A 16056-nucleotide genomic window follows, 5' to 3' on the forward strand; every position below is an offset into this window, starting at 1 on the left:
AATAGTGCATTTGAATGAATAGTTTGCAAATATTTCATGATAGAATAATTTTAAAAAGAACAATGGACATAAAGATTTCACCAATTGAAACATTTCCTTCAATATCCACTTACTGTTACACTCTTCAGGAGGAGAATTTACAAGAGATTACATACAATTAAAAAAAAGAAGAAAAAAAAGATTAAGGGCAAAGAGGAAGACAATTTCAGCATAAACACTCTGCTGCAACAAGAGTAAAAAATGGGTCATCCATGGCTCAAGTAAAAGGACATGAAAGGCAGTTACAAAGGCTCTTGTTTCTTCAACATATTTTAAAGAAAGATAATTCGTTTACTGAATCTTTCTCTCAGGTATAATTTGCAATTCTTTATTCAGGTAAAAGAAAAGGTACCATAGATAAGACTGCAATAGCATCAGTTAGTTATTCCCACAATGGTTTGTAATGAAAGTAAAATGGTTTCTTAAAAGCATAAAATATTCATAATAATTTTAAATAGTTATATTTTATTTTTGCTTGACAATTTTCTAAATAACAAAATCTAATCTGCTATAACTTAAAAAGCTGTTTCATATTTATGTTTACCATATACTCAAATATTAAGCTGTGGTTAAAAATGATAGACTTCAACAGTGAATTTATATTTCCATTCAGAATATTGATGTTTCAACTGTCATATCAAAATCTTTAACAAACATGGAAATCAAAAAAATAAAAATAAAAAACTACATCTCTAGATGGGAAAACTACAAGACTACATAGTATATTAGACACTGCAAAAGAAAGGATTACTGAATGTGAAGACAGCAATAGAAACTATCCAAAATGAAACACAGAGAGGAAAAGGAAGACAACAGATCTGAAGAAATAATGGTCAAGATTTTCCAAATTTTATGAAAACTATAAACTCACAGATCCAAGAAGCTCATTGAACCCAAGCAAAAGAAACATAAAGAAAATAACACCAATCAACTTAATAATCATATTGGTTGAAATCAGTGATAATGAAAATAATTTTTAAAGCAGCCAATGAAAAACTACACATTATGTAAAGGTGAACAAAGACAAGAGATGAAAGGTTTCTTATCAAAAACAACATAAGGTAGAAAACAGTAGGGCATTACCTGTAAGTGCTGAAAGAAAAAAATTCTATACCTGGTGAAAATATCTTTCAAAAATGATGACAAACAAAGTTTCTCAGATGCACAAAAGCTGAAAGAATTCATTGCCAGTAAACCTGCAGGACTTAAATTCTTAAGTCCTTCAAGCAGAAGGAAAGTGATGACAAATGGAAATCTGGCTTTATACAAATGAATGAAGAACACAAGATATTTTTCCTAATTTTTAATCTCTTTAAAAAATTAATTAACTGTTTAAGGAATAAAAAATAGCAATGTTTTATGGGGCTTATATATAGAAATAAAATACATGGCATCTTTAACACAAGGGCTGGGAGGAGTATATTGTCATAAGTTCCTAAACTATACATGAAGTGGTATAATTTTACTTGAAGGTAGACTGTGGAAAATAAATTATACCACAAAGCCCAAAGCAACCACTACAACAACAAAACAAAGAGTTATAGCTAATAAAACAAAGGCAATAAAATGGAATCATTTAAAAATTTCAATTAATCTAAAAGAAGGCAGAAAAAGAGGAAAAAGGAAACAAAAAAAGATAGGAAAAACAGAAAACAAATAGCAAGATGGTAGATTTAAACTCAAACACATAATCATATTAAATGTAAACGTCTAAACACCACAATTAAAAGGCAGAGATTATCAGACTAGATAAAAAGAGCAAGAAACAACTATAAGCTGCCTATAAGAAACCTACTTTCATTATAAAGATGCAAATAGGTTAAAAGTAAAAGGATGGAAAAAGATATATATAGGAACACTAATCAAAAGCAAACTGAGTGGATGTATAATATCAAAGGACATTTTAGAGCAAAGGATATTACCAGGAATAAGGAGGGTCACCTCATAATGGCAAGGGGTCAATTCATCAAAAAGATATAATAATCTTATATAAACATATAAAACAGAGTTTGACAAGGGTACCAAGTCCACTGAAGGGAAAAAGAATAGTCTCTTCAACAAATGGTGCTGGGAAAAATGGATATCCATAAGCAAAATAATGAAGGTGGACCCCTACTTCACACCATAAAGAAAAATCATCTCAAAATGGAACAAAGATCTAAATATAAAATTCCTAGGAAAAAACATAAGGAAGCATCTTCAGAACCTAGGCACTATTAGGTGATGGTTTCTAAGATTTTATACCAAAAGCACAAGCATCAAAAATAAAAATAAACAAATGAAATGTCATTAAAATTTCAAATTTTTGTGCAAAACACTATCATGAAAATAAAAGACAACATACAGAAATGTAGAAAATATTTGGAAACCATGTCTGATAAGAGTTTAGTATCCAGAATATATAAAGAAATCTTACAACTCAACAAGAGACAAACCAACCAATTAAAAAAATAGGCAAAAAACAAATGATATTTCTCCAAAGAAGATATACAAATGGCCAACAGACACATGAAAAGATGCTCAATATCACAGCCATTAGGAAATAAATATCAAAACTAAAATGAAACGCTATTTCACACCTACTAGAATGGCTACTATTGAAAAAAAAGAAAGAAAATAACAAGCATTGGAGAGGGTGTGGAAAAATGGGAATAATCATTCACTGCTGTTGAGAATGTAAAATGACACAGCCACTGCAGAAGACAGTTTGGTGGTTCCTCAGAAAGCTAAGTCTAAAATTATCATATGGTCCGGCAACCCCAATTCTAGGTATATATCCAAAAGAATTGAAAGCAAGAACTCAAACAGATAATTACACACCAATGTCCACAGTGGCATAATTCATAATTGCCAAAAGATGGAACCAACCCAAGTGTCCATCAACAGATGGACTATATACAATGGCTATTATTCAGCTATAAAAAGGAATGAAGTTTTAATATATGTTACATGGATGAGTAGAAGATATCATATCAAGTGAAATGAACCAGACAGAAAAGGACAAATATTTTATTATCTCACTCACATGAAGTAATTAGAATATGCAAATTCATAGTCAGAAACTAGAATACAGGTTACCAAGGGCCGGAGTGGGAACAGAGAATGGAAAATTAATGCTTAATTGGTAGAGAGTTTCTGTTTGGCTGATGGAAAAATTTTGGTAACAGATGGTGGTGATGACAGCACAACATTGTGAATGTAATTAAAAAAATGAATTATACATCTGAATGTGGCTAAAAGGGGAAGTTTTAGGTTGTATATACATTAGCAGAATAGAAATTTTCAAAACCATAGCACTATACAACACAAACATAGTTTACCCCCATGTAAACTATGGACTATAAGTTAACAGTATAATTTTAATAATATTGGTTCATTAATTGTAACAAAGGCACCACACTAATACAAAATGTTAATAGGAAATACTGAGTGGGGGGGTATGGGAATTCTGTACTTTCTGCATGCTTTTTCTGTAAACCTACAAGTTTAATTTTTTAAAACATTTAATTAAAAATAAACATACAACCCCCAAAAATGCATATAAAAAGAGGAAATTCCTCACATGATAAAAACCACTTATGAAAAACCCACAGCTAATACACTCAAAGGTGAAAGACTGAAGCTCTCCCCTTCTGATCAGAAATGTCTTAAGACAAGTTCAACCAAAATACAAATTCTGTGGCAGAAAAAAACTTGAAGCTCATTGATCAAAAGATATAAAAATTAGTGGGACTTACGTACATGATTATACATAAGTAAAATAAAATAAATGTAAAAACAGTGCACAATATATATTTATGGAGGATGTGTAACACAAAATACTTTTCTATATTATTAAAAAACACTTTGCAAATACTTCACCCTTAAGGTTTTTAAATAAATAGGATCACTGGAGAATTTTTTTTTTCTAATTCAGTTTTATTGAAATATATTCACATACTATACAATCATCCATGGTATACAATCAGCTGTTCACAGTACGATCATACAGTTATGCATTCATCACCACAATCTATTTCTGAGCATTTTCCTTACATCAGAAAAAAAAATAAAAGTAAAAAAGAACACCCAAACCATCCCCCCCATCCCACCCTGTTTGTCATTTAGTTTTTATCCCCATTTTTCTACTCATCCATCTATACACTAGATAAAGGGAGTGTGATCCACAAGGTTTTCACAATCACACTGTCACCCCTTATAATCTACATTGTTATATAATCGTCTTCAGGAGTCCAGACTACTGGGTTGGAGTTTGGTAATTTCAGGTATTTACTTCTAGCTATTCCAATACATTAAAACCTAAGAGGTGTTATCTATATAATGCATAAGAATGTCCACCAGAGTGACCTCTCGACTCCATCTGAAATCTCTCAGCCACTGAAACTACTTTCGTCTCGTTCTGCATCTCCCTTTTGGTCAAGAAGATATTCTCAATCCCACGATGCCGGGTCCAGATTCATCCCCGGGAGTCATATCCTGCGTTGCCAGGGAGATTTACACCCCTGGGAGTCGGGTCCCACGTTGGGGGGAGGGCAGTGAGTACACCTGCCAAGGTGGCTCAGTTAGAGAGAGAGAGGGCCACATCTGAGCAACAAAGAGGTACTCGGGGAGACTCTTAGGCACAATTACATGCAAGTTTAGCCTCTCCTTTGCAGTAACCAGCTTCATAAGAGCAAGTCCCACGACTGAGGGCTCAGCACATCAAACCACCAGTCCCAGTGTTTGTGATAACATCAACACCAGTCCAGGTGAGGAAGTCCAACACTTCTGCACCTTCCCCCAGCTCCTCGGGGCGGGGGAGGCTGTAAATATATTTTTTTTTCTCTGCTCAAATTACTTTGGGATGTGTCACTATTTCACTAACCTATACTAAGCTAAGGTATCTCACTTTCACTGGAGAATTTTAAATTTCCTTAACAAACATTTATTCAGCAAACATAACTATAATTATTTGATCAAGCAGTTGGTGTGATGAGGCAAGAGTAAAAGATTAGAAGCCCTATCAATTGAAGGACAATCAGAAAGCAAGCTTAAAACATCTTTGAAATGATATGGAAAACAACTCATCTTACAAAATGATAAACAATTCATCTATAAAACTACAAGGTAAACTTTTGTTCTAAATAATGCTTTAAGATAATCTATCACTCAAAACAAATTAGATTAAAAGTAAGGTTAAATATAGATTATATATTAGAATCCCAAAGGTCCAATCCATCTTCTAATTACTATCTGACAAATAAAGTGAAAGCTTTCTCCCAAGGATACCTATTACAGAAGAACCTGAAGGAACTCGTTATCATATGAGTTAATTCTCTAAGTTGGGACTTTTTCATTCAGGTGAACATTTCAAGTATCCTTTATTTTTATTATTAGGTCTTAACACTTTTCTACACGTAAATGTGAAGGCATTTTTAAGACATAAATTTTCAATAACAGACATCTGACAAGCCTAAAGTTAGATAATAGTGCTTATAAAAACATAACATTTGTTTTTAAGGACATCTTACCTTCAGGTGTTGGTTTGTCTTGAGGAAGATCTGGCATATTTTCATCCAAGAGGTCTGCTAAGGATTGAGAATTTGCCAGCAGCTTCTGATAAGACATAGCAAATTCCTCATACTGTTTATGTCTATCTTCACTTAGTTCCCCTTTAGAATGGAGAATACACCTGTAAACAGAGCAGGAAATAATCTATCTTATCGAAATAATTTAATCACTTCTTGTTAAATCAGTAATGTTCCACAAAATTTGACTTTATCACACAAATTAGCACAATTTTCACTTATTCTTATTACCTAATATTTTCAAGATGTATCTGAAAATTAGCATTTGTATAATCAAATTTACCTAAGCAATTAAATTTTAACATTAGTTCCTCAAATACGAAGTTAACTAACAATTATGCCTGCAGAAATATTGTAATATTTAACAATATTAAAACTTAAAAATTTAGTATTTTGTTACACCCACTCCCTTCAGTTACCAAAAATAGTTAATGCAACTAAACAATAGTTTTCAAAAACAAGTTACAGTCAGATTTATCCTTAAACTTCCACAATGATTTGAATCAAGATTATCTTTTGAAAAAGTCCACGTTTTCCATAGAGTCAATTCTCAATTTACTGTGCAAGGACTGGTATTTAACAAATATTTACCGAGCAATCAACTTACTCAAGGCCAGGTCATCTCTGAGAAGCAGAAGATACAACTACTCTTCCACCACGCAACCAGTACACTGATAAACCACCCATAATTAGAAAGGTAAAACTATTGAAAGAAATCTCAAAATGCATAGTCAAAAATCTTACTAAATTCATATAGATGGTTGAGACTTCTGTAGCTGAATTCATTTTCTCTACAGTAAATATTTATTTGGTAGTGTAACATTTTAAACTTATAAACCATAGTGCAAATACAATATAGTTTTATAAAAAGTTAATTACAATTTTTACATTAAATCATTTTCATAAGTAAAATTTATAAATTGTTTTATTACCTGTTATTGGAGTTTTCTTATGAACAAGATGAGGTTTTTTTTTGTAATATATCTCAAAAGTTACAGAAAATAAAGAAAATTATGCCTATACTTACTCTTCCACACTTATTCAATATTTTATTACACTCAGAAATTATTTCCAAACTTTTCCATCTTACCCTGTCCGCACCCACATAAACTTTTTCTATGTGCTGTAACATTACAAATGATAAAACTATATGTTTTAGGAATATCAGGTTCCCATTACAAGCACAAGATAGATAAATGCATACATTAGTTACTATTCACGAAATCCAATCATTTTACTAGCAAAAACAGCTTCATTCAGTTAAGTTTTATATTTTTAAAATTAAAGTAAAAATTCAAAGCATTTAAAAATATTCACACTCACTAAAAGAAACAACATCACTTTGGATGAGCTTGTTAGAAATAATATAAAATGATTTTTGAGGTTAAAGAAAAGCCATTAAAATTAGATAATAAATAAGCATCACACAGCACATTTGAGCAGAGTAACACTCTTTTACAACAGTGTTATAACAAAAATCTCACCAAACTTTTTAATGTGAACTCCATGGGAATATATCACTAAAAAATAAGCAAAATCAAGCTAAAGATAGGATTCATCACATATCATTTTGATCACAATCTTGGCAGAAACAAATGTATTACATAAAGTAAAGCTGAATTGAAGCAGTTCTTTTAAGAATGTCAAAAATCAGAGGTCAGCAAACCTTTCCTGTAAAGGGCAGAAAGTAAATATTTTGGCTTTGCAGGCCAAAAGAACTTTATTACAACAGCTCAATCTTGCCAATACATAGCACGATAGTAGCCACAGACAGTACATAAACGAATGTGACTATGTTCCAATAAATCCTTATTTATGGACAATGAAATCTGAATTTCAAATTTGTATAATTTTCATGTGTCACAAAATTATTTTTTTTTTTAATTTTTTCCAACCATTTAAAAGGGTAAAAATCATTCTTAGCTCACTGGCTATACGAAAACTAGCAGTGGGGCCAGACTGACCCACAGGCCGTGTTTTGCTGATCCCTGCCATAAACAGATGGAGTTAATGGAGTCATCCTACATGTTTTATAAACTAGTCCACCCCTCATGATACCGCACAACGGGGAGGTTCTGGCCCCATTTTACAAGTGTGAAAAAGTTAGTGATGAAACAATTGATTCCCAGGCATATACGTTTAAAAAAATACCACAAAGTAGACCTTCACTCAAAATAAATAAGGCATCACTGCCTGGAAGCAATCCTAAAGTACACCAATCCTTGATTTGTAGAGTGATTTTTCTGTTACTAATTTAATATTGTAAAACTTACTAATTGTTCCAGTATCAGATGCATTTTTGTTTTTTTTTTCCATTTCTCATGTGTATTATTGACTTTTTTGCTATTCTATTTTACATATTGTTTAAAAAAATAAAATTTTAAACAAGCTATGAAAGTTTAGTACATTTACTTAACTACACAATTTCAGAAAGGTTAACAGGCAATATATTAATAATAATATTTACTGAACACTTACAATCTGCCAGATACTGATATTAAGTGCTTTTATACATAGGAATGCATTTCATCCTTCATATTTATCTCAGAGGTAGAGAACCACTGCCATTCTCATTATATAGATGAGGAACCTGAAGCACACACACGGTCAGGTAACTTGCGCCCCACTTACAGTATGAAAAAACAGCACTCTAAGATTTGAGCCCAAGCAGTAGGGCTCCAGAATATAATTTGCTCCCTAGCTTACTGGACTACGCTGCCTCTCAAATTAAAGTAAACCAGCAACTATTTCTCTTATATTGAAATTACAATGTCTTCCAACTATAATGTATATATCAAACGCAAGCCTTTCCAGATCAAGGGGCTTGTTTTCTTTTTGGTCCCTGTTTTGTTTGGATTTGACTGCCTAAGTACTACTGGTTAAAGTGCTTGCCTAGACACTTTTTAAAAAGTACAAGTACTAAATGCAGATAATGACAGGCACTGTGTAAGATGTGAAAAGTACAGCGTGAGAAGGTAGAAAAGAGTCTTGGACACTTGGGGAAAAAGCTGACTCTGTCACTTGCTACCCAACTTATACTGTGCAAGCCCTTATTCCCTCATTCTGTTCCATCACCTTCAAAATACAGTTAATTATTCCTTTCAGGGGTACTGGGAGTATTTCAATTAAGATCATGCACATGATGGCACTATGTAAATGCAAAGAGGTATTTTCAGGAGGACAAAAATAGCCAAAACCCACTGAAAAAAGGCAAGACCTTCAATGTCAAGTATTACATTAATCTGCAATTAGTCAAGTTAAAACAGAAGAAAACCTTGGCAAGAATATAGAAATCTGTTTCAGCTTTGACCTTGTACAGTTATGCAAAGTAACAAAGAACACATGGACAAAATCCTGAAAAAAATGAAGCAGACTCCAGAACAACTACAGGGTTTTACTTTTCACTTCCTTTAGCACTGTCGGGTTTTCACGAAAACTTGCTTTAGAATTAACTTAAATTTTCTTTTGGTTTCGTTTTAGAATTTAGGTACAGATGTTTTGTAATCTTGTGAAAATATACTAAAAGATAGTTAAGTATAATTGTTCTCATTCAACAACTATTTATTTTAAAACTATAGCAACATCATTTAAACAGAATTAGAGAATATTAGGAGGAAGTAACAATTTTAAAGCACTTATAAATATTGTTAGTACCTCTGTAAGTCTAAGGTACAGCAATATAGCATCTCAATATGCTTAAATATTACACAATTTATCAAACTACCTACCTGCAAGGAAAGGTACAACTTACCTGGAAGGAGAAGTGAAAGCAAAAGCAACACCATTTAATTTTAGGCTAATGTGTTTGTAAATCTCAACATCGGTAAAGTAATACCTTGTGAATTTGCATTAATAAAAGAAACCTTTATGATTTTATAAACAATGGAGGGAAAAAAACAAGCCTGCATTCTACTTACTTTTCTTCTTTTTTAACTAAACTTTATATTAGATCACTTATGGCTGCTGGACTGAGGATGCAATCATTTCTAACTCACAGGTGGTAAAAAGAGCAACTTGCCACCATGTTCACCAATTAGACAGAAAAAACGAATTAAGACACTTCAGGATTATTCAAGCATGAATTATGACTTAATGTCTGAATTTATAAGTTTTTACCATACTGCACGAAACAATTCTGTTACATAGTTAACATAAAGTTATATCCAGTAAAAATTAACTGATTTCTTCAAACCAATTTTTATTAATATCAAAAAAATACTAAATACCTTTATAAGAACAGTATCTCAAAGTATGAAGCATTTCAAAGTATTAAGGGCACTGAACACAATAAAATAAAGGCAAAACCAACCAAGAAAGTAAAGTAAAATATTACTAGACGATATTTTTAAATGTGTAAATATTAATTGTAACTGCCCAGATCAAGAGTGGTTAAAAAATTACTTAAACAAAACACATGATTTTAAATTAACATATTTTAGATACAAAAAGCTTACAGATTCAAATTTATTAGAATTCACCCCACACTAGGGTCAGTTGTATTGCCTGCTTATAACTGTGAATCCCCCAAGGGCTTAGAAACAGTACTAGCTATCTAAAATCTACAATAGAAGCCCAGATAACATCAGAAAGAGAACTCCATGGGTCTCATTCAATCCTGCCTTCATTCATTCGTGTCTTTAAAAAAAATAAAAAAGAGCACAACAACAACAATACCAGAGATTTTAACCATGCCATTTTAAAAACCTGGTCAAATGAATTTTTACGTACACACTTTTAAGTACAGACCAAGACTTCACAATCTCAAAGAACAGTGCTATCTTCCAAGTTCATTAAAATGACCCAGTCCACCTGTAGAGATTGGCGTGCACCAGGGCCTTTCCTGGCTCCTTAAAATGGGAGCAGCATGTGGGCTCTCTTCTTTTCCTGCCCCACCCCCATCCCCGGAAAAAAATTCACCCTTGTCTGATGCAGCACTGTTCCCAAAGGGGTTGGGAGTCCTGTGTTATAGACACCAAATAGTGGGGGCTGTGCTGAGGCCACACAAGTAGGGGCCAGATCTGAGGAGAAGACTGGAAGTTGAAGTCCTTACAGCCATGCACATCTAAATGGCACAGCTTTGCCACTGGGAAAGGGAGGTGTCAGTCACTGCAGTGGATTTAGTGTCTGGGCAGCTGGGCTCAGGCCTCAGGCTCTCCCTTCTTTGTCCTGATGCCAGCGGCAAATGTTCATCTGACTCTTACTTAGCACCTGGGTTCCTACACCCATGCTTCCCCAAAGTGAAATCTGACCAAGCATGAGAGAATTTGTCCACTGGACCAGTGGCTTTGATTCCACCTTCACCAGTCCTTGTGTGTCACCTTCCAGCTGCCTGAGGGCTGTCCCTGCTCAAGGAGTTCAGGCATTCTGCTCTCTGGGTATCTTTGGCCAGGTGACTCCCCTCCCCAGCTTGGAGCCCTCACTTGCCCACCACACTCTGCTTGGTTTCAGTCCCCAGGGATGGATGCCACCTCCCACTGCCAATGCTTTTCTTTTTAATTTGCATTTTTTACTAGCCTGAAAATAATACACTGCCTTTTAAAAGAAATCATCATTAACATATTGAATAAAGACTTAAAGAAATTTAACTACATGAGTCCTAAATACCAGCTGGAATGGCACTTAGATTTCTAACATTATCATGCATAACAGAAACTTTAAATGGGAAAAACTATTGTCCATGATTTATTCCTAAGGTAGAAAAAAACTCAACACTTACTGGATGAGTGGGGAGAGAGAAACTTCTGGAAAGCAGCTATTTTATAGGTAAGCTGTAATGTATTAAGGTGGCAACTACCAGTAGGTCAAATAAGGTATTCTGCACTCATTCATTCCTCCTGTCTTTTTTGCTCAGTCAGGCATTTACATCTTCACTAGGGTCTGCTCAAGTTGAAGCCATCCTAAGGTATGAGTGATTTATGAGAACTTACACCAGTTTACTGATATAATGGGATTAAAATTTTCACATCCCCCAAATTATTACTTCTTGGAGGACAAAGTTTTCTATGATAAAATAAATGATACAATGCTATGGTCAATTTATACTAAGTAAATAATATTCTCCAATAACCAGAGATTAATATTCCTGTATCTAAATGGATGAAAGTTTCTAGGGAAAGGCCACAAAGCTGTGCCCTTAACATTATATCCTTTTCAAAATTTTTATCAATGATGTCAATAATAAAAGAAGCCTTGCTTATCAAAGCTGATAAGTATAATTAATACACATGTAATCAATATTCAAAATTATCATTAGGCTAAAACAACAGGCCAAAAACATCCAAATAAAGTTTAAAGAGATAAACAGATATATTTAGGTTTAAAAAATTATTTTACTAATTTAAGGAAAAGAAGAACTGGCTTGACAGCAGTTCACTTGAAAAAATAGGCTTTTAGGTAAGGACAAACCTAACAAAAAGTCAAAAGAATGACAAGGCAGCTACGGAAGCTAATGCAATTTTAGGTCATAAGTAAAAAAGAATGCACCCCAAATAAATGTCCTTAAGGATAGTGAAGTGTCTGAAAACCAGAGTACATACTGAAGAAAGTGGAGGTGCTTAGCCCAGAGAAGACAAAAGGGAAACATCTTGGCAGTCTGCAAATATCTGACGCATTGTCATGGGAATAAAAGAGACATGTTCTAAGCCAGTGCTTCTCAAACTATCCACAGTAAATGACCACTTTTTTCCTCCATTCAAGATACTTTTGTAAAATAAAACAATATCATGGCAATGTAAAACTGCTAGAAAAATTTCCAAATGTTTAGTCTCAATTTCCATACTTAATTCACTGTGCACAGGTAAACAGCTCATGAAACCCCATTTCAAATAGCTTTAATTTACACTATATCAGACAAAAGGGAACCATTTATGAAGAGTTAAATTTCAGCTAGATACAAGGATTCCTAGCAAAGGGTTGTGTCCAACATTGGAATGGCTCAAAGAGCACTAAGCCCCTTTGGGAGGTACTCAGAGGATGTATAACTTTATCTGTCAGACAATCTGTAAAGAAGAATCCAGCAATGGAAGGGTGACTAGATTAAATCCCTCTGCCCTCTAAGATTCTGTAATGCCAGTCAAAAGCAAGGAAAATGCACACAAACAAAACCCTTGAAGTAACAAATAAAGAGTAATAGCAGCATGCTTGCAGTGTCAATTGTGATGTATTAGGTAGAATGTATGGGAAAAGTAGTACGAAAATAACAAAGCACTATGTAAATCAAAATTAAGAAACCTTAAATATGTGAGAATTATTAATAAAGAACCACCATATTCCTTTTTGATCCATTAATCCATTAGTGACTATATAAATATATTTTGATGTTGCCTTTTCAAAGTTTAAAACAGCTCCACTATTTCAAAGCAGAGAATAAGGATAATAATCCTTTAAAAAAAAATTATCCTTTAAAGATTGGTTTACTGATGAACCCAATTGTCATCTTAAGTTCTAACCTCTGAATGACCTTTACTCATCAAAGTTTGCCATGTAGTCTCTGCACCTACCTTGATCCTGTCCTAACTGTACTTCTCGCATTCACTATTACTATCACCTCTTCTGGTTAAACCAATCACCTTCCAGTGGTAACAACTTAAACTAGTGCCCACTCCCTCCCCCAACCCCACCCCTGCAGATATATGGGAAAAGGGGCCTCCCCCCCATACTAATTCCTGGTCAACAGTAATTTCAGATTCTCAACCATGCAATTTAACAGTTGCAAAGAACTCCGTCAATTCTACTGCTGTTGTCTCGTTCTGCAACTCCTCAACCCATCTTCAAATCCACCTGCCCACAAAAGTTGACATAATGCCCATGGACTAGATGGACTTCTAGCTTGCTGATACACAAAGTCCGCTCCTAAGTCAAGTCTCCACCAATCACTAGAGGCACAGTTCGTTAGTCCTTCAGAATTTTAAATGTATGTCCCAAGAAGATGACTCCTATAAATGCACTTCACATAGGCGCATTTAAGAAATTTTTTCACAACTAATTTTGTGCACTATATTCCAAAATTCTGCTCTGAAATACCAGTAAGACTCATTTCCTTAAAAGACCAAGTATCAACAGTGACATCAATAAACTGAAATACAAAACAATGGAAATAAACCTGTTATAGAGAGGGAACATTGAAACAACACAGAAAAATAATAGCAGTAAGTAAAAGTGACAGAAAAATAATTTACCCCTCAACATTAGAGTCTTTAAATCACAGGAAGTAAACACATCCACACAGGAAAAATTACCATATACCTGCCAGGTTCTCTTTAAAATCAGAACAAAATCTATCGTGGACTCACATTTAAACATGAGTACTTAGAATGTTACACTTTGAAAATTTCCTGGAATGTTAAGAAATCACCTGCAATGAGCCCTTTTCCATAAGTTCTTTCAGTGGCATGAAGACTTTAAAAATTTTTAAGTATGAGCTCCAAAATAAATTCTCAATTCTGAGAAACATTTGAAAATCACCTGTTTTGTCTCTCAGTATTCTGTAGCTCCCTGTGGTCCCTTTTCAGGTGTTTGGTCAAAGACGTAAAGTATTCTTTTAAAAGATTCTGGAAAGGCTGTTGTTTCTCTGGACTAATTATCTCACTAGGAGGAAAACTCAAATTAAACTTCTCTGCAGCACCCTTTACTTTCCTTGGTACAAGTCCAGCAATATCATCTCCACAATGTCGACAAAAACTAATCACCACAGAAACATGAGTATGGGACTCACGATCAGCATTAATAATACTTTTTAGCTGTTCATAGATTAAGGAAAGACCTTCCTTGTCAGTGAAAATCCCAACTATCGTCAATTCTGCAATGAAACGCAAATCAGTTCTTAACTTGGTGATGTTAGGTGTTTTCTCCTCTTTCCTTGCTTCAAAATGTTTTTTCCATACCTGAAGAAGCGAAGGGGCAAAGTCAGCATAGCGCTGGTGAAAGAGAGAGCATAAGTGCACAGCACAATTCACATCAGATATTTTTAGCTTTGCTTCCACAATAGAAGCCACAGCTTCTGCAATGTATTTGCTTAAATTTAGGCCATTAAAATCATGGGACAAGGAGTCTCTCTGTTGTTCCGTAATAGTTTTTAGTTTCTTGACAAAAGCAGTATTTTTCTTCAAACTTGAGTCTAGTCGGCTAAAGAAATTTTCCTCTGGTCGGTTGTCTGGAGCATTTTGGTTTTTGCTACGGAGTTCCTTCCTTAACTGGTGTCGTTCCCAAACTTCCTGATGAAGCTGAAGAGATTCCTCTTTCTCTCTATAGTAGAAACAAACAAATAATAAAATACCTTGTATATTGTGAAGCATCATTGACAAATCCCAGGAGAGTGAAAGCCAATAAAAAAGTAATCATATAAGCACTAGAATCCAAGAGGAACAAGATGCAAAAGGCCCTTATACTACTTTTGAAAACATTTTATTATTTTCTCAAGATAATGAGAGCCCAGTATAATGATCATCCCAAATAAAGCAGAAAATTATGAATAACTAGATTAAAATTAAAAATCATTCTGACATAGCTAGAAGTAAATACTTGAAACTCCCAAACTCCAACCCAGCAGTCTGGACTCCTGAAGACAATTATATAATAATGTAGATTACAAGGGTTGACAGTGTGATTGTGAAGACCTTGTGGATCACATCCCCTTTATCTAGTGTATGGATCAATAGAAAAATGGGGATAAAAACTAAAGGACAAATGGGGTGGGATGGGGGGGATGATTTGGGTGTTCTTTTTTCACTTTCATTTTTTTATTCTTGCTCTGGTTCTTTCTGATGTAAGGAAAATGTTCAGAGACAGATTGTGGTGATGAATGCATAACTATGTTATCATACTGTGGACAGTGGATTGTATACCATGGATGACTGTATGGTGTGTGAATGCATTTCAGTAAAACTGAATTTAATTAAAAATAAAAATAAATAAATAAAAAATCATTCTGACAGTGTTAAATTTCCTGATTTTGACAACTGTACTGCAGTTATGTAAGAGAATGTCCTTTTCCTTAAGAAATGCCCTCTAAAGTATTTAAGGCTAAAACAACATAAATCTGCAACTTACTTTCAAATGGTTCAGATAGGTACACGGGTAGATAGATAAGCTAGGTAGAGCAGCTGATGGACAAACTATTAAAAAGCAATTGTGGCAAAAACCTAAATGTATAAAACACATGATGCTTAATATGAAAAATACAAAATAATATGTCTGAGAAGGATATAAAATGTAAAACAGATAAAAGCACTGGGCAAACAAACTGTCTACAAAGCAGTACTCTAATTAAGGAAATTGCATTATAAAAGAATGCATTAAAATGTTCTGAAATATTAGGTATCATTTTTCCACACTCAACATTAACCAAACCTTTAATAAAGTACCTTCCTGGGTTTGGGGTTTTAAAATTCACATGTGACTTAGCAAATGTGGAAGGGAACCAGAAGAGAACTATCACATAAAAGCCTTCAGT

At 33.9% G+C, this 16056-nt stretch overlaps 1 protein-coding gene across 3 annotated transcripts in view; it reads right to left on the reverse strand.

Annotated features, from left to right (window-relative positions):
• Nucleotides 1–16056, reverse strand: part of UPF2 (UPF2 regulator of nonsense mediated mRNA decay) — a 144975-nt gene that overhangs the window by 121987 nt on the left and 6932 nt on the right. For all 3 annotated transcript variants that reach the window (XM_037845227.1, XM_037845225.1, XM_037845226.1), the window contains exons 3-4: nucleotides 14070–14849; nucleotides 5550–5710 (exon numbers count right to left, since the gene is read on the reverse strand). In XM_037845227.1, the coding sequence (XP_037701155.1) occupies nucleotides 5550–5710; nucleotides 14070–14849 (941 nt within the window). The remainder of the gene's footprint in view (nucleotides 1–5549; nucleotides 5711–14069; nucleotides 14850–16056) is intronic.

The sequence above is a fragment of the Choloepus didactylus genome, chromosome 8 (assembly GCF_015220235.1).
Source record: "Choloepus didactylus isolate mChoDid1 chromosome 8, mChoDid1.pri, whole genome shotgun sequence".
In the NCBI taxonomy this organism is placed as follows: Eukaryota; Metazoa; Chordata; class Mammalia; order Pilosa; family Megalonychidae; genus Choloepus; species Choloepus didactylus.